At 39.8% G+C, this 18,063-nt stretch overlaps 1 protein-coding gene across 1 annotated transcript in view; it reads left to right on the top strand.

Moving 5' to 3' along the window:
* ZMIZ1 (zinc finger MIZ-type containing 1) overlaps nucleotides 1-18,063 on the top strand; it is a 294,975-nt gene that overhangs the window by 168,149 nt on the left and 108,763 nt on the right. Inside the window, 1 exon segment of the mRNA XM_017746191.1 lies at nucleotides 3-51. Coding sequence (XP_017601680.1) covers nucleotides 3-51 — 49 coding nt within the window.

Below are 18,063 nucleotides of genomic sequence, written 5' to 3'. Positions count from 1 at the left end.
TTCTGGCAGGATGTGCAGCCAACAGGGACAAATTCACTCCAAAATCAGCTGGTAGGAAAAGCTTTTTTTTGATGTGTTGTTGATCTTGGATGATCATATTCTGGAAGAAATGCTACCTGTGACTGTCTTGCAGTATTTAAAAAAACAAAACCAAAAGCAAACATGTATTTGGTGGTTATAGTTCTGTTACTTTTAGCATTTCAGTGGCATGCTCTTCTGAGGATACATGACTTTGGAAATTTATATTTTCACCGACTAGTGCTGTTTGTTGCCCTATTTGATCTCATGGATGAAATGCTGCTTCCAGAAGCACAGATGTTTAGTAATTTCATGGTGGGAATGAACATACTCAGACCCCTCTGACTTGGTAAACCATTGATTTTCTGTCATGTGTCAACCTCTAAATCTTTCACATTCATTCTGCACTCCCTGGTATATCTATTGCAAAACTTGTATTCTGTGACTTCATATGTCTGTGAAAATAAGTACCATGGTTTCTTGTACATATAGCATTAGAATTTGGAGTCAAGAGTAGGTAGTAACTCTATTGCTGTAGTATGAAGTAGGCATTTTTCCAGTATTTTACAGCAATAATCTTTTACAGGGCTCTGATCAAGTAGCAATATTTGATCATGATGTATTGCCATTGCTCCTCTAGAGAAGTAGAAAATGCACTTAAGGGTCTTTCTGCTTCTCACATGTTCGATTTAACTGGAGCAGTTAATTCTGGTTCTCCTTTTCTTAGCTGATGAATGTCAACATAATGTGCACTGGCTTGGAAAACAGGAAGATAATTGTTCTATTCCAGACTGAGCATGGATAACTTTTCTGCTTAGTACTAAACTGGTATGCAGTCCCCATTTTAGAACATCAGAAAAGGTTACCTTCTTCCAAAACAGTGGCTTTTAGCCAACTGATTGGGTGTTCATATTTTTTTTTCATGGTCCTTTCCAGTTTTTATCAGCCCCAAACTTCTTTACTCATGGCTACCTTTTGTTCTAAGTGTTCTAAGCAGTTCCTCATGCAAAAGTGACTTTCACATCAAAGCATATTCACTGGACTTACTGTTTTATTTTTTGTGTGGGAAAGGATCATTAATCTTACTAAATGTTGAATAAACTGTCTGATTTTCATCCGGGAAAATTGGTGGAGGATAAAATGTTCAGTTAACCAAGCACAATGTCCCTTTTTTCTGACTTCCTATTAAGTTTATCCATTAGTTAGCTACCGCATCTCTTCGTGGTTGTTTGGGTTGTTTTTTTGAAAAACTTATCAAGTGAGGCTTTGCAGCTATAAGAGTGTGAAATTTTCTTTAAAAATATAGCTATTCCCCCTCTCTTACTAATTCTTCCTGATGTGTCTCTCTATCAATGTGTTAGTGAGGGAGAGGTTGAGAGTCAGATGCTATGGTCCTTTTCCTTCAGGGCTCAGTCGAGGGGGTAGTCTTGAAAACTGCTGGTCAGTCATCATGTTCTAGAAAAGCCCAATGTCAGTGTTTGATTTCTACCAGTAATTACTTTTTTGAGGAATATATGTGGGGGATTTTTTATCTTAGCAGTCTGTACAGAATTCAATCTTTCCATTTTTAATTGATACAATACTGGGAAAGCTGGTGAATCACGTGCTCTTCTCTCAGTATATTCTAAAATCCTCCTTTGCTTTGCTTCCTATTTCCCAGTTGTATATACAAGTAATTTATTTTCAATAATCTAAAATGTTTGGTTTCACAACTGCTTTAGTTCTTGGTTTCACAACTCTGTGTACAGTTGTTTCACCAGGTCTTCCCGGGGTTTCATCATGCCCATCTACATTGTGCTTTTTGTGCTCTTACTGTCTGTGTTAAATACTCATTTTTTGGGGCATACCATAACATATTTTGTGAAATGTCACATACAGCCACTACTCTAAGGATGTCACATTCACATACGAGCTCTGAGAGCTACATCGTTGAATAGGCAGCTTGAAAGATTGACAGACTGGGATTACAAATGTGAGGTCATTTGAGAACATACAGACCTTTTTTGAAGGGTTATTTTCCACGTCTGAGTGCATTAACATTCGCAGATTTCTAATACAGCAGTGGCACTGCTCCTTCATTCAGTTTTTGTAAAAATGTTGAGATTGTCCTTTGCTTTTCTTGTAAACAGTGTGCATCATTGAAAGCTGCCTTTCGTGATTTGCTTAAGTTGTTGTCAGGGGTGCTTGTAGGTTGCTTTGAGTAACTCATTCTGTTTTCTTTTGCATCTAATGAAAGACACCTTCAACACTTCTTCCAGTCACATTCCTACAGAAATCCCCTGATGTAGATATCAAATGGCATTAATTTTAATGAATAAGAATTTGTTTTTCCCTTCCTCTAGGCTTAAGGGGAATTTACAATGGTTTGTATTCATTCCTCCAAGTATGAATTTAATGCTGCCAATGGGATTGCTCTGGAAACATTTTTAATCCATGTTGTTTAGTGTCCGACATTCTTAAATGCAAGGAGAAAAAAAGACTTTCTAATTAAAACATATTTGAGTAGGCGAACACTGGGAAAAATAATTGCACCAAATCCTTTCAAGGGCCATCCACTGTTAGTACCTCCTTACAGCTTAGGACAAGGCTTATTGGCTGATGTCCTGCAGGCTGGGAGCCTGGAGTGGCCTGGCAGTGGTGGCTGGCAGGCTTTACAGCTCTGTTATGTGGAGCAGGTGGACCACTCCAGCCCAATGTCCCTCAGGTCTGCTGGTTTGCAGAGACAGCTGAACCAGTGCAATCAGTCCTGCTCTTGTTCTGCAGCAATTCCCACCCTGAGCTTGCTCAGGGACCTCTACTGGCAGAAGAGCTTTTGCTGGTATGGCTTCTTTTCTGTTTGACTGCTCCCTGAGCTGTGTCTCTGCAGGGCCCCAGGAGAGTGAGGGTCCCCATGGCAGTGCCTGGGGATCTCACTTATCCCTGATGGAAATGGGCTGGAGCCTGAGGCTGGAAGGCAGAGCAGCCAGCTGCCAAATTGGCTCAGCTCTATGGGAAAACCAGCCCCGGGTTCATGGAAATGGCCCCACGATGTTTCATCCCAGCTGGTTTAAGCTGTTTTGGTGGTGGCTCCCTGCTAAGCTGGAAAGGAGGTGCAGATGTCAGATCAGAGTCCAGCCAAACATGGGGGGAAGCAGGGAGGGATAGGACGCTGCAACTGGGTGGGGCAGCTTTTCAGGTGGCGCAGCCTCAGCTGGGGAAAGGCAGGGCACCAGACCAAGAGCTGTCAGTTCCTTGGCTTTTCCCATCCAGACTGTTTGGTGTTGCCAAGACAGTGTTTGGTGTGCTTTTTGGTGTTGTTTTACTTGGTCACTGAGATAGTTAACAATTAGGTAATACAAATTGTTTTGGAGAATGCCTAGAGGGGAGGTTCAAGCAGCATGAAAACTATTAAAAAGTTGTCATGTGTGTTTTTAAATAGAAATGACGATTTAATGACTGTGCCTTTTGTCTCTGCTTTCTGGCGTTTGTACCTGAAATAATAGCTGCTGCCTTTTCTTTTTCTAGCCCATGCTGCTGCAACGGGGCAGCTGCCTCAGCAGGAGGTCAAACACAGCATTTCCCACCCTGAAGACAAATGACAAAGCCTTTAAAAATATATGTGTCTCTTTTGGTGACAGCTGCTCCCCAGACCTTCCACTGCAAATTCCTTTGCCTTGTTGTGACACCTATAGGGAATGGCCCAGCAGGTTGGCTGCCTGCTCATTTGCTTCCAGACTGCAGTAACCTGAGTTGCTCTTAGTATATGAGTGAATAGGTGTTTATGTATTCTGGCTTTTCTTCATTAAACCTGAAGACCTTCTCTCTGAATAGTGTTTGCTTGGACTTTTTCTGAGCATATCTGATGCTTTTGTCCTTCCTGTAGAAGATTTTAAGTCATTTGGTAGCTTTATTTTAACATCTTCTGTTCAAATAGAGTTCACCAATTAAAGTGTTTATTAAAAAAAAAAGGGGAGGAGGGAGAGAAAGAGAGGGGACAATTTTCTGTTCTGAAATACTTTTTTTTTTTAGATACTTTATCGAGCTACTGAACTTCTTTGCTCTTGTAGCTACTTTTCTACTTTTGCTTTTGTCAGGAGGCCAAGCTGAGGCCAGACAAGGGGACGACAGGATGAGCTCATACAGGGAGCTTTGTCAGAAAAGGACACTGCTCAGTATCTCTGTAAGGAGACAGAGGAAGGAAGAAGCCTGAGGGCAGAACTGTCCAGAAAAGGTACTTTAGCAGTCACTGAGCAGCTACAGCAAACAAATGCTGTGATAGCTTGGATGGGCAGCTAAGTATTGGCTGTTTGATAGAGAAATGGCAACATTTTTTTATATCACTTTGCTTTCAATCCCTTAGGCTGTACTTGGTGTGCTTCTGATTTTACTTTTCAAGAGCAGTATTACTTAATAATCTTGATTTCATACGAAGTATGAACCTAAACTTCATAGTATTTGAGGATTCTATATTACGGGGTTTTGTTTCTTTAGCTTCAGTCATCGTGCTCTAATTGTGATATAATAGGGCTGTTCTTGTGAGTAGGATGCCAAAGCTGTAAATAAATTGGACCCTGGGTTAACAAAGGTACTTGCAGCAAGAGTGCTGCAAATGGAGGTGTTAAAACATCACTGGACAAGATACTGAGACCTAAGGTATGTCCTGATCAGGATACATTTTCAAAGCAATAGTAGAGATTGGCAAAGAGTATTTTGGTGTATTATCAAATCAATCTTCCAGAAATTATATAAAAGGAGAGAAGAAATGATGCCACAATGTGAATGAATAAAAAGGTAGAAAGTAAGGATAACCTCTAGCTTATGGGGGACCATAGGGCTCAATTAACACTTTTACTAAGTTTCCAGTAAAAATGCTCACATTATCTGTGGAGACAAGGGAAAGTGAGGTGGCAGGAAGGATTACAAGTACAGAATGGAAATTACTCCAGCCAAGGCTGATGGCATTCCTCCAGCTTGAAGGGACCAAATGATTGACAGGCCTGTGTTAGGAAAGAAATAGCATATGAATTGTCAGTCTCATGCCTCACATCAAAGAATTTTCCAGCAAGTCAAGTCAAAATGGTCTTATATGACTGGAGAAGAAATACAAATGCTGTATCTGCACTTAGGAAAGTGGCTGATAAGAATAAGTAAGCAGCTTTATGAGAGCAGAATAAAAGCTTGGGTTGTTTGTGAAATGAAAGCTGAGCAGAGTTATGAAATGCATGTAAGTACTAGCAAATTAACAACTCAGAACAAGAAGACCTATGAAGCTATAATACAGTATTGGCACAAAAACATAGGGGGTAAATTGAATAAAACACTGAAAAAAAGGGGGAATTCAGAATTATTGGGGCAGTTACATTTGAAAAATATTTTCAGCTAGAATGACAGTGGAGAGGGATGGAGGAGAGTAAAGGAAAATGGAAAAGTAGAAGAGCCTTTTTAAAGATAAAACTCAGTGTATGAAATTGTGCAATGTGGTTCTTGATGTAGCTGGAATCTGTTTAAGAGCTTTTATCTGTGTTATCCTAAATTTCTACTACATTTCCATGCAGATATCTAATCCATTGGTAGTTGAGTTGGTGTCCTAAAACCATCCACTTGACACTCCTCATTAAAATAAAGGTATTATTTTCTTTTAGCTGTTACCTTCTGAAACAGCTTTTGATGCTGAAGACTCAATACATTTCGGGTGATCTCTAAGTTCACTTCCCTGCTCTTAGCACAGATTCTCACTGTGTGCACCTTGTCTGCTTTGCTCTCAGTTTTGTAGTTCTATATTTTTGAAGCAAGGATAATAATACACCTTCCATCTCACTTTTATTTATCTCATTTAATTAAATTCAGTGTCATGCAGTACAGAAACTACCTCTTCCCCGTAGGCAGTTATCCAGTGCAGCAGAGCCGTGGTTTCAGCTGGGACATTTACACTTCGTTATCATACAGATAAAATAATTCTGCTCTGGAACATATTGGCAGGATAAACTTTTGTTGCAACTAAGTCTTTCTTTCCTGAAGATTTATAGTATGGGTACTACAAATAAATGAGTAATTAATTCTTAATTCATTTAGATTACGAGGTTAGTTTCATTAGTTTCTCTTAGTGAAGTTGGCAACTTCCCTTGACCAAAGGGAAACACAGTCAATAGTGCTGCTCGGTGGCAAGCAGCATTAATTCATATCTGCACTCTGTGACGGCCACATTTACACTGGCTGCCGAAAAGGCACAGTGGACTTTGCCCATTTGTCTCACCCATGAGTTTACTCAGAGCAGAACTCCAAAAGACCTGCAGTTTGGGCAATTATATCCTTTATCTTGAGCCTCTGTCGGGTTGGCTTGACATAGGGGAGCCATGTCAGTAGTCAGCTCTCAGCATCTTGAGGTTAAGAAGAGACTGCAGAATGAGATGCTGTTCCCCACTGGGCCTTACTTGTTCCGGTTGTTCCTGTTCCCTTCCTCTGAGAGGTCTGCTCCTCATGCATTTGGTCTGCCTTCTGCTCATGGGAAACATGATTGTACTTGTGTCAGGTCTTCATTACCCTCAGCTTGGCAACTCCTCTTCATTTTTACTGTGAGCTTGAGGACCTCATGACATATCAATGTAGATAGGTATTATTTTGGTGGAAATTCACTTCCTTTTTGGCATTCACTGTTCTGCTGTATACTTGAACACCTATGTTTATAAAGGAGGCTGCATGGCTGAGCTGCTGCTTCTTTATTTTGTCTAGCCAAAATACCAGGTGGTGTATCTGGCCTGTTCTTTTTGACATTTCACTGGTCCTTGTTACCATGGTACCAATTCTGACTTTGAGAGATGTCACAGTAAAACTGTTGCTAGGTTGGAACATTTTTGCTCTAATGCCTTTACTATAGCACTTAAGGAAATTGTGGACTCTCAACTACAGCAACAGGCTTGCTCTGCTGTTTTCTTAGTCTGTGCCTTGGATTTTCCCGAGGCTGGTACCTACCTGAATGCTCTCTTTGCTGCAGATTTGAATGTGTAGTGCATTAACTTATCATGCAGTTCCTGGAAAGAATCTTTTCCTAAAGTGTGCAGCACACTTTCACTTGGACTGGAACTGGCATTCCCCAGAGAAGACTTCTGTTGATCTCTATCAGCGTTTTCTGTCTTCTTCTTCAGGGGTTCCATATGTGCTAACAGCTGAAGATTTGGTGGTAGAGACAGCTTAGAGCTTGGTTTTGGTGTGAATTTTGATTTTTCATTTTCTGTTGTTTTGAGTAACTTCCCTCTGAAGATGAGGCAAGTAAGAGGGGAGGCAGCTGTGAAAGCCTGCATATATTCATGGAAGAGAAGAAAGCAAACTCTTAGAATGGCATTTGCCCTTTACAAGCTCCCTTTTCTCAGCTTACAGCAAGCAGTCCTGAACTTGTTCCCTTTTGAGCTGCAGTGCATCCAAATGTACCTCAATACCAGTGCTCTCTTATTAGCCTGTGTATCTTGGAGGCATTCAGAGAAGTTCGTGAGGAGTCCAGCTATGAGAACAGTAATGTAGCAACTTCCATAGGGATTGGTAGCTTTTGTGCTGCTGGAGGGCTGAACCACGAAAGCATGAACTGTGTGAACAGATCAGGTTGTCAAGCTCCAAGAACAGCAAGTTCACTTCCTAAATACTATTGAGATTGCACTGCTCACATTTTCAGATCCATCCCTAATTCCTCCAGGCTTGTCTGCAGCATGGAGTCAGCCTGTTAAAAAAAGTTCTTGCCCTGAATACTCTAGACACGACACTCTGAGAAACACAGTGATTACTAGATAAGATGTTATATGTAGTATTTCTCTTTAAAATGAGAGATTTCCATACTGAGAAGTTTTGAAAAAATGTTTTTATTTCATCTTTTCTAATGCTCATATTTAAGTGCACCTGTTAAAGTGTGCTGATAGCAAGGTATTTACAAAAGTGCTATGTGATGCAAGCCATCCATTTAAATACCAGTTAAAGAATGAACAAAGAACCTTAAGGATTCATCATCATACATAGTTATAATTTGTATTAATCTTTGTGCAGCTTCATGTGCAGATTCAAGGAGAAAGACCACAAAATAAAGGAAAATTGATTTGAAGAGAGCTCTTAAGTAATACATTCCCCCCCCAAAAAACATATTGTTCCTTATAACATGTGCTGTTTTTCTAAGAAGTTCAGTATAAGTCAGTATGTTCATATTTGATGAGGATTCTGGATTGCTTCTTTTTTAGGGATTGTTTTTGTCTCTACCTACTTTTACTATCAGTAAAACATGTAAAGAAAACCACCAGCTTTGCTTTCCTCCGCAGGTTTTCTGGATGCCAAGGTAAATAATTCCCTTTTTATTTTTCGGTAGTCTGATGAAAACTGCAACCATACATGTCATTGTGAGACACTTCTGTGAATATCCTAATAAATCCAGACTTTATTCCTGACACTTCTGTGTAAGGTAAATCATGCTTTGTAGCAGATACCAGTAACACCTGACTCGAGGAATAAATAGAAGAGAGAAGATTTTCCTCATGAAGTTTAGTAATTTAACAATAATAAACTCCAAAAGGTGTGAATCTAACTAGAAGCTTAAGTAGTTTTGTATCTCATTTCTGTGACTTATACCAGGCTTTTAGGAAGGTCTGGATGTCAAGTCCAAGAAACAAATGCATGATTGTGAGTGTGTCTCTACTAAAAGACTTCCCCATAGATGCAGTTGTTTTTGGGGTTGAAGCTCATAGATAAGCCTTTGTAATGTGCTGGAAGGATAAAATGACCAAGCACTGAAATGCCTGGATATTGTGCAGTCCTAAGCAAATCTTTTTGACTCTTGTCTGTCTGTCTAGTAGATATCTCAGTTGTACCTCTGCTTTGCTGCTGTGTTTCTTTTATGCACTGTTACAAAGAATCAGTGTTTCTTCATGTTTTGTATGAACTGAGTATCTACTCAACTTCTGAGATTCCCTCTCAGCAAAACTTAAAGCCAGTAGCATTTCATGCAGGATGTTAGCTCCTATGAAATATGTGATCAAACTAACGATTAATTCAACCCCCTTTAATACATTCCTTATTTCTTTGAGAGATGCCTGCACTTCAAGTATGCTGGGGCTACTAATATCAGTGGATAGAAGTTACAGATTTTTAAATCCTGCCTGCCTGTGCTGTTGTTTCCCAGCACCCTGCTTAGGGCTCTGTAGATTCAAACCTGCAGACACAGACATCGATCCTTAGTTTCAGGTTCACAGAATGGTTCAAAATATGTATCTTCTAAAGCAAGTTCTCAAGGGAAACATAAATTTAAACATTTTTAAAGGCAAGTATGGCTGACTTGGCTCTGAACTTAATAATAGAAGGCTGAACAGGGGCTGCTCCTGAGGAAATAAATTGAACACTGAACATCTGCGTACAAAGCAGGGTATTTGTTCATGTGTGATGGTTTCCCTTATGACTGCCTGGTCAGACCCAAAAGACATTAATCTTGCTCACTCTGGAAGATACTGTCTTTCCATCACAGGAAAAAACAAGTGAAATTATTTAGTGTATTTATTACAGAAGCAATTTCAATTAAGGCAAAGAACCAGAGAGACCTCTAAGTTTTCAGTGTGAAAAATGAAGCACTGCTGGTCTAAAATAAGATTGTGAGAGGTTAATTGCTGGAAATTTATAACAGTTGCTGTCTCCCAGTAGGAATGTTGTAGTGGACCTAGTGGTCCTTGAAAAGCTAGATACCATTGCAGGCAGTAAGGGGATTTTGCTTTGGAGGTTTTCTAGTATTACAACCAAAAGTGTTTGAAATAATAAGCAGAAGCTACAGTAACTTTCTTGACCAAAGCAAAAGCAGCAAGGTACTGGAGTTGTGTCAGTGTTGTGCTGTCTTGAGAGCAAAAGCAAAGACTTGGGTAGGTTTTTGTTAAAGCTAAAATTGTGCAAGCCTCCTTTCTCAGTTCTGTTACAAAATCTAGTATGTCTTACAGGACAGCAAATTGATTTTAAATTCTGATTTAAAATTTTATGCACTTTAGCTAATTATACATTCAACACCTAAGATGAGCTGGAGAAGAGCTAGACTGACATTTTGGTCTAGCAACTGTCAGAATGGAAGAAAGAAAAAAAATATTCCGAAAGGGAGAGATACTTTTTACTTCTTTCAGTGTATGGAAAAATTAATAGATAAAGACAAAGTCTTTTATTGGAGGAAATTCTGTGTTCATTTGGTCCTTTGCAGGCAATTATTGCTCCCAGCTTGCAGTGACCAAGAAGGCAGAAGATCCTCAGCCAGGGCAGTGGCAGCACAGTGTGACAGCTGTCACTCAAGGAGCTCCTGTCTCTTGAGCCACTGGGTTACATCAAGCCCACTGTGAGAAGCTGTGGGATATGGGCACTGATCTGCCTTCTAGAGAATCTTGACAGAAGGATGGAAGGAAGTGTCGTGTTCTGTTCTGTGTAAGCAGGATCAGGCCCATGCAGAATCATTCACTGTCTGGAAAGAGACAGAAAGCTGGGACGAGAAACAAGAGCAACATCTGAGAGCAAAGTCCTCAAGCCAGTGACACAAAGCTGGTGGAACATCACACCACTGTTAGAGGCTCAGTGGGATCCTTTGGTAATTGATTACCAGTGATATTGTGAAGATATCTCTGACACACACCAAAATTCAAACAGTTTTTGAGTTTACTGCTAATGTGAGAACCCAAGCCTTGTGTCAGGGCAAAGAAGTCAGCTGAGCGGAGTTCAGGAGCCGGTCTTCCTGGGGAATCCTTTCTAGGAGCTAGGCTTCAAACAGACCTCAGTCCATTTGAAGAACAGGACAGCAGAGTGGTTTTCAGCATCCCTTTGGAACAGCTGCTTGTGCAGAGGCATTTCAGCATTTTTTTCTTTCCTTTGATTGCAATATGTGTTGTAGCAAACACTGAAAGTAATGTTAGAAAAACAGAGGGAAATCCTAACTGCCATGTCTGGCTTGGCACAGTCCCTTTGGTTCAGTCAGCACTATAGACTGCCAGACTTCTGCAGTTGAAAGTATCTTCTGTGTTCCTCATATTTTCTTGATTCGGTAGAATTCACATCTTCATGCATCAGTGACAAATGTATGCTTTCACTCAGATTGAGTGGAAGAGCCTGGGATTGTTTATGTTTTCAAATCTAGGGAGGAGAGGAAATGTATTTGCCTCACATTTAATTAAATCTTATATTTAGTCAATCATATAATCGTAAACTCTGTAGAAGGATGGTGACTTCTAAGGATTGTCTTCAAAAAGCTAACACTGATACCTGGTTGACAGTCTCAGTGTGATACAAATCATTCTGGAGGGGAGTTTTGTAGAGAAGAGGAGAAAACAAAACTAAACTGAGGATGTGGAAGGAATGTGAGCATACATGTGCATCTATTGTGAAGTAAATACATTTGGACTGTGGTTTGAAAACATACTGGAAACTTGGAATATCCAGATATGAATTAGATACATTGCCCCATGAAAGGAAACTCTTTACTCTGCAGGTGCCGTTTAGTCTACAAAGGTGGAAAAAAAAAGTCTATACAGGATCGTTGTTCTATTGCTGTGTTCATTTGTAATAGGTGATGTTTTTCGCTGCCTTTCATCTCTCTGTCCAAAACTCTACTTACCATGAGGTCAATAAAGCTAAAAAGGTTGCAGAGAGTTTGAAAAAACTAAAACTATGCTTGAGAAAGCTCATGTATGCAGAAATAGCTGTCTTACATAGCAATGTTGGAGTTACTTTTTAAGGGTCCATGTCTAGAAAATTATTTGTTAGTGATGAACTCTAAGCCCATTCCCTGGAGAAAAATCCTCAGTTGCTGTGTACAGGATGGTGAGAAACTAGATTCAGTGTTTTCAGTGTGCCCAGACCAAACATCATCTGTCCCACACAATAAACAGTGTCCATTCTTTTGGCAGCTGTTTGTATGTTTTCAAAGCAGTAGAAGAGTAGAGATGACAGAGCTGAAATGGTTTTATTCCTTTTACTGATGCAGCAAAAAGAAACAGGGCAAAGGGTGAGGTCACACTATGGGGGCAGAGGAAATGGACAGAGAATGCCTGTTCTGCCTGTAAAGTTGGCAAATTCTAGACAAATGAGTTTCCGTGGGGGAGGCTGAACCTTAGGATAAAACCAGAAATTTTAGAATGAAAAAGATCCAGTTGTGTCCAGGGAAACACAATCATGTGCTAATTCAAAATCCAAAGTAATGGGGATGGGATAGTGACGTTTTATGATACCTGCAGGTTCTCCTTATGGCATGTGCAAGTTAATAAGCACATACCCCCAAAACTAAAGTTAGTAGCTAGAGGGGGTTTTTCTACATCTCTTTCAACCCCAATATGTCACCCCATCTGAACAAACTAAATGCCTTTAAAGAAATTGATAGCAGGTTTTAAAAGAACTGACGGTTGTCACTTAGAGCATATTGTTTTAATAATCCAACTGGACCATTCTTACTCTATTCTTGTGTTTCCAAATACACTCATGAAGTAGATACACATTTGATTTCTTTATATTGTGTGCTTTCTCCTCTGTGTTAATTTGAGGCTGGACCTTTTTAAACTTTTTTCCAGTGTGCTTTTGACAGCAGAATATTAGGTATGTGACAACAGATTTTGAGTAAGTGAAGGATGAGCCATCCTGCTGCATGCACACATTTGTGAGTGGGGTTTCTGAAAATCATTAAATCAGTGGGATTTCAGATAGATGTTTTCCAAAGACCTCTTGGTATTTCAGCCGTGTAATTACCAGTCCAATTAATGCAAACTGCATAACAAATCCTTTGCTGTTGCAGTTGCTCTGTGCAGCTCAGGCACCTGACAGGGGTTGTGTTGGTGGTGCATCCCAGTGTGGCCCAGTCTGCTCTGTGTAGTAGAGAGGGTCCGGGCACCCTGCAGGGAGCTTTGTAGATCAGGATTGTGACAGACGGCAGTGTCTTCAGCACAAGTACTCTTCGGGGTTCCTTGTTTATTTTGAGTGATGCCTTCTGCAGTGTTTTTCATAGTGAACTCAGTTCTTGATTTTCCTTCTATTTTCCTCTTCCCCCTGCACTGCTGTATCCTTCTAAATCCACCTTTAATTGTAGAATGCCTGCAGTTAATAATGGCTGTCATGTATTCCAGGTTTTAAAAGGCCATAAACACAGAAGAATGGGCTGAAATAGCTGAGTTAAAAGGCTTGTTAAAGATGCTATCTGTGTGCTGAATTCAATTCATGGGCATGTTAAAAGACATCAGATTTTCCTCTAGAGGTGTTTAGCAGAAATGCCTGGCAGGAGCTGAAGCTTTGATCTTGCTGTTTTGCTTTATTGTGTGCTGTGGAGGCATCTCATTGTCTTTTTACCTCTGGGACTTGAACTGTTATTTCTGATGACTGGATCCGTGGTGTTCATGTTCTCTTCATTCTTCATGCAGTTTTGGTATTGGCTTTTCTTTGTGTGCTTTGGTTTGGTTTTGTTTATTTGTTTTGGTTTCTTTAAATTAATTTAATGCTTTACTATTTCGTGCCTGTTTTAAGGCACAAATGATGATGTTGAATGATGTTTAAAGGCCATCATTCAAATGAACAAATAAGACATTTACAGCAGGCTCTTCCACACTGCAAGAACTCTAACAACTTTGAGAAAGAATTCCTATATAAGTTTGATTTCTCTGTGAAGTAGCTGCTTACATGTAAATTTTCATTTATAGTGTGTGGAACACTACTTTTAGCTCTTTATTTATGGAAATGGAAAAAAAATTCTATCTTGTAAAAAGAAATCAGACTAACAAAAAGAAGGACTAGACCACCACATGTTCTTCAACCATGAAACTTCCATTATTCAGGAAAGTACTCAGGTCTATGCTTATTTTTTGAGACATGCTTAGCTTCTTTCTGCATGTTATGAGTGAAGATGAGTTGTTTAAGTGCATTCCTGAACCAGAACCTTAGCACTAATCCTTCAGTCACTGCAAAGAATAAATGAGGGGCAAAGACAAAGGGCCAAATTAAAATCAACGAGATTCTATTCAGATGGGCTCTGCTTCAGCAAGCACATATCTAATTATAAGCACAGAAGTGGGCTCACTGACGTCAAAGTTAATTAAACTGCTTAAATTTAGGCACATGCTTAAATTCTTTGCTGAATCAGTATTTTTGAGCCAATGAATAATAGGACAGCATTGCTAGTCCAAAGCATGATTTTTGTGGGTGGAAAGGAGTTTAAACTCGCCCTTTCCTCCATCAGTTCTTCTGAGGTCTGCCTGCTGGCATTTTATTTGAGTCCCAGTGGTGAAGGAATGTGTCAATATGTTAAAGTTGCTTAGAGTTTTTGCTAACAATACCCAAACCCAACAGTTTGATCTCTGGTATTTTTAAGGCATCTTTCCTCCACGTAGTATGTTCTGTAGTATATGGCAGGACCATGCCCAGCACAGTAATCATTCCAGCTTTGTTTTTTCTGATGCCACTTCTATGAAATGAATCCCTTTGTCCAGTCTCTGAAAGGCAAAGTACTAACTCATTTTCATAACAAAAAAATGAAGAAAATGTGTAGACAGAAGTGTTAAATGAAGAGTGCCTGTCATAGAGAAGCAGTTTTAATTCTCTTGGTTTCACAGGTTATTTTAATTCATGATGTCTCCAATAAATAAATAACCTATTATTTGTTGGCCTTGGGTCATTAAGGGCCTAATAAGAATTTCCCCCATAGGAATATGAAGGACAAGATGATGCTTCTTACACAGAAGCACACATGGGAATTTCAGCCATGTTTTGTAAATGAGCTGGGGCTGGTTGTGAGCTTTTAACTACGGTCCCTGCCTAAGTAACACAGTAGAGTTGCCCTGATGTATTAACAAGGGATTAATCAAGGAGGTGCACTGCAAAAGATCAGATTTCTTCTACTTGGTAAAACTCACAGCATGGGGACTTAGGATCTGCAAAGAAAGCTAATTGAGTCATCGACAGGAATAAGTTCAAAGGAGAAAAGCAGGTAAGAGAGCTAAATAAATCTAGACTTGTGTTTTAAAAGGTGTTCAACATTTTGTTCATGTGTACATTATCTACTAATCACTTTTACCTGGTGCATGAGTCTAAAGCTTAAATTTAATCATCTTCATTTAGATACCAGGAAATGACATGTATTCATTTATTTATTGATATTTCTGTGGTTTAAAAAGAATAATTAAAAATCACCTTCGTGCCTGATGACACCTGTACCAATTTTGCCAGTAGTGACTGAAAGCTGTTGCATTTGGAAAAGTGTTCCATTAACTCTGCAGGCAGCTTTGATGGAGAATGGGTGACTTTGTAGTAATATTTGTCTGTACCGTGTAATTCATTTCATGCCAGTTGGCAGCTATGTTCACAGTCTAGAGCAGTGGGCTCACAGGTGTCTTGAGTCAAATCAGAGCTTCAGTTTGACTTGGTTCCCCTTGCTAGGTGAGGTGAAGTACGGAAAGGGGAAGCAGCTGTGAATGAGAGACCGTTCCTAATGAGAGAGCTGGGCTGTTGTCAGTGACAAAGCATCAGCTTTCCTCTGTTGGGTCTCCCACATTATCCCTTTCTCTCACCCAGCAGCTCATCATCCTGCCACAGGCCAAGAGTATATAAACTGTAAAGAGCTGGAGCAGCTACTGCAGCTGCTGCTGAAGTTGTGTGCATGGAGTTAGAGGAAGGAAGCAGCCCATCAGGGAAGCAGCTTTCTCACTAATATAGTATAAATTGTCCTCTAATATAGTATAAATTGTCTTTCTTGCTGGACATCGTCTCAGCCAGCAAAGTAGAAGGAAAGCTCAAGCCTGAATGGTGGATTTTTGGACTATGTTTTTATGTCCATTATTCTTTGATTGTATCCAATGCGTCTCTCTAAGATGATGATTTAATTAATTTAAGCCAGGATATTTCTTCACTGATTTTCTTAGGTTTTTTCCCCATTTCTCCATATTTTGCATACAAGCATGATGAAAGTGCCAAACTATGTCTACTTATTATGATAACAGAAGGATCAAAGTGGGGACGTGGTCATTTTATACATAGAAGTTGTCTAAGTGCATAACAGGTTACAGTAGAACATGTAATGAAATCACCTAAGTGGGCAGATTTAATTATGATTAGATCATATTACTGGAGGTCTCGAGTCACAGCTGGGGCTTCACTAAAGACTTGTTTTCTCTCTTCTTCACAGCCCTCTATCTGGATTTCCATTCTCGGTTACCCTAGGTGCCTCAGAGGGTTATGTCAGGAGGCTGTTACAGCTACCCTGCAATCTCTTGAACCATGAGGGCTTTGAAATCTTTGTTTGGAAGTATCTCAAGTATCAGTATTTGAGATTGTATAAAAACAATCAGTTGAAGAGAGAAAACACTCATTTGCCAGCTACTAGGAAGAGTTCTTTGAGGAACATTTCCCGTGCTTCAGTCTTTTCCTTCTATCTTTTAGTTTCTGGGGTGATAGTTAGGGGACAGTTTGATCTGTCTTTCATACTTGTATTGCAGAGAGCAAGAGCATGAAGTATCCCATGGACTCTAAGAAAGACTGTCATAAGTGGGGAACAACTGTCCAAAGTGCACATATATGCAGGGTGTGAGCAGTTTGAAGTCTTACCACTATGGGTAAATAACTTTCTGATTCAAAAGGCTAATCAGACATTCTTTTTAGAGAAGCTGGAGTGGGGCATCTCCAGAAAGCATTGCTTTCTGACCTTTAAAGCTGTTACCTCCAGGGCAGAGTGAAGCAGGATATGTGCCTCACTATTGACTGTGACATTTCTGTCCTAAAAATAGATCACTACAATCCCTTTCTGGTTCAGACCGGCACCCTCTGTTGGGTATGCGATATTCACACAGGTCTCAGTTTTTACAGGGTTTTAGTAGGTGATATCCAGATGGAATTAATGCTAAAAGCCTCAAATTGGGAAAACAAGGTGAAAAAAGAGGAAGGAAAGTACCTCATTGTGCTTATGTTTGCTACAGTACAGAAAATGTTTCCTGTGGAAATCTACAGCTTAATCTGAGTCTGCCGAGATCAGAGATGACTAATCCAATTAGTGGATCCTTCAGCAGTGGCTGCACAAATCTATGTAAACCAGGGGATCTTTTCTATCTCCTTGATTTACGTAGTTAAGAGTTATTATATTCTTAACTACAAGCATATGGGTGTACTCTGGACCATAAAAAATGCTTTATCTTTTATACTCAAGTTAAACGGTTGATTATATTTTTATTTTTGAGCATGTTTTGTCTATATGCAGAAATCAAGCATTTTTATGAATACATTCAATTTCTTGCTAGTTTTGATGACTGTAAAAGGCAGTAAATGTGAATTTACAGTGGACTGGTTGAAAACTGGTAAGGAAAATAAAAAATTGAATAATGCATTTATTTATTTTCCAGCCAACACTGTCAGTCATCCAAGGCCAAACATCCAAGGCAAAACAAATGTACCAAGCCTGTTTAGCCAAATGCATGCTGACCCTCATATAGTTGAGTTGGTCGTTTGATACCAGTATAAAATGGTAACATATGGGAGTAACTGATTGTGGGAATACTAAGAATTAATTTTTACAACAGAAAAAACTTTTTTAGTGGGACATTGAGCTTGAGTAAGCTGACATGTTTAGATGAAGTTCAAGTTTCCTCTAACTAAATCTGTTTGGCTACCTATATCTCAGTCAAATCACAGACCAAGTCATTTTAGGTCTGGATAAGTCTTTTCAGTGTTTTCAAGAAGACCACATGAGCTTTGGATGTTTGGGAAGACCCCTCAGTCTCACATGCACAGGACCTCACATGCCCTTTCAACTGCAGCCCAAAGAGCTGTGTGAGATCCCCTTCAAACTTCTAAGACAACACAGTGGAAGCAGAAACTGGAACATTGCAGTTCCTTGGGGAAGATGCAGATGTCATAGGGGAATAGTCATTTGTGTAGCTCGGGCAGGTAAACACAAGCGCTCCTGTTAATCCACCAGTCACCTGCACAGAGGAGACTTTCAGTTGAAGATCTGTTTGAGTGAACTGTGGGACCAGCCTTCTGTGTCTGCTTGTCATCTTGAAGAACTGCTTGCTCTTCTTTCAGGGTTGGGGAGAAGGGACAAGAAATCACTGTGTTACA

The sequence above is a fragment of the Corvus brachyrhynchos genome, unplaced genomic scaffold (assembly GCF_000691975.1).
Source record: "Corvus brachyrhynchos isolate BGI_N302 unplaced genomic scaffold, ASM69197v1 scaffold279, whole genome shotgun sequence".
Classification (NCBI taxonomy): domain Eukaryota; kingdom Metazoa; phylum Chordata; class Aves; order Passeriformes; family Corvidae; genus Corvus; species Corvus brachyrhynchos.
The sequence above is the reverse complement of the archived record's forward strand: the minus strand, read 5'-3'. Positions and strand labels throughout refer to the sequence as shown.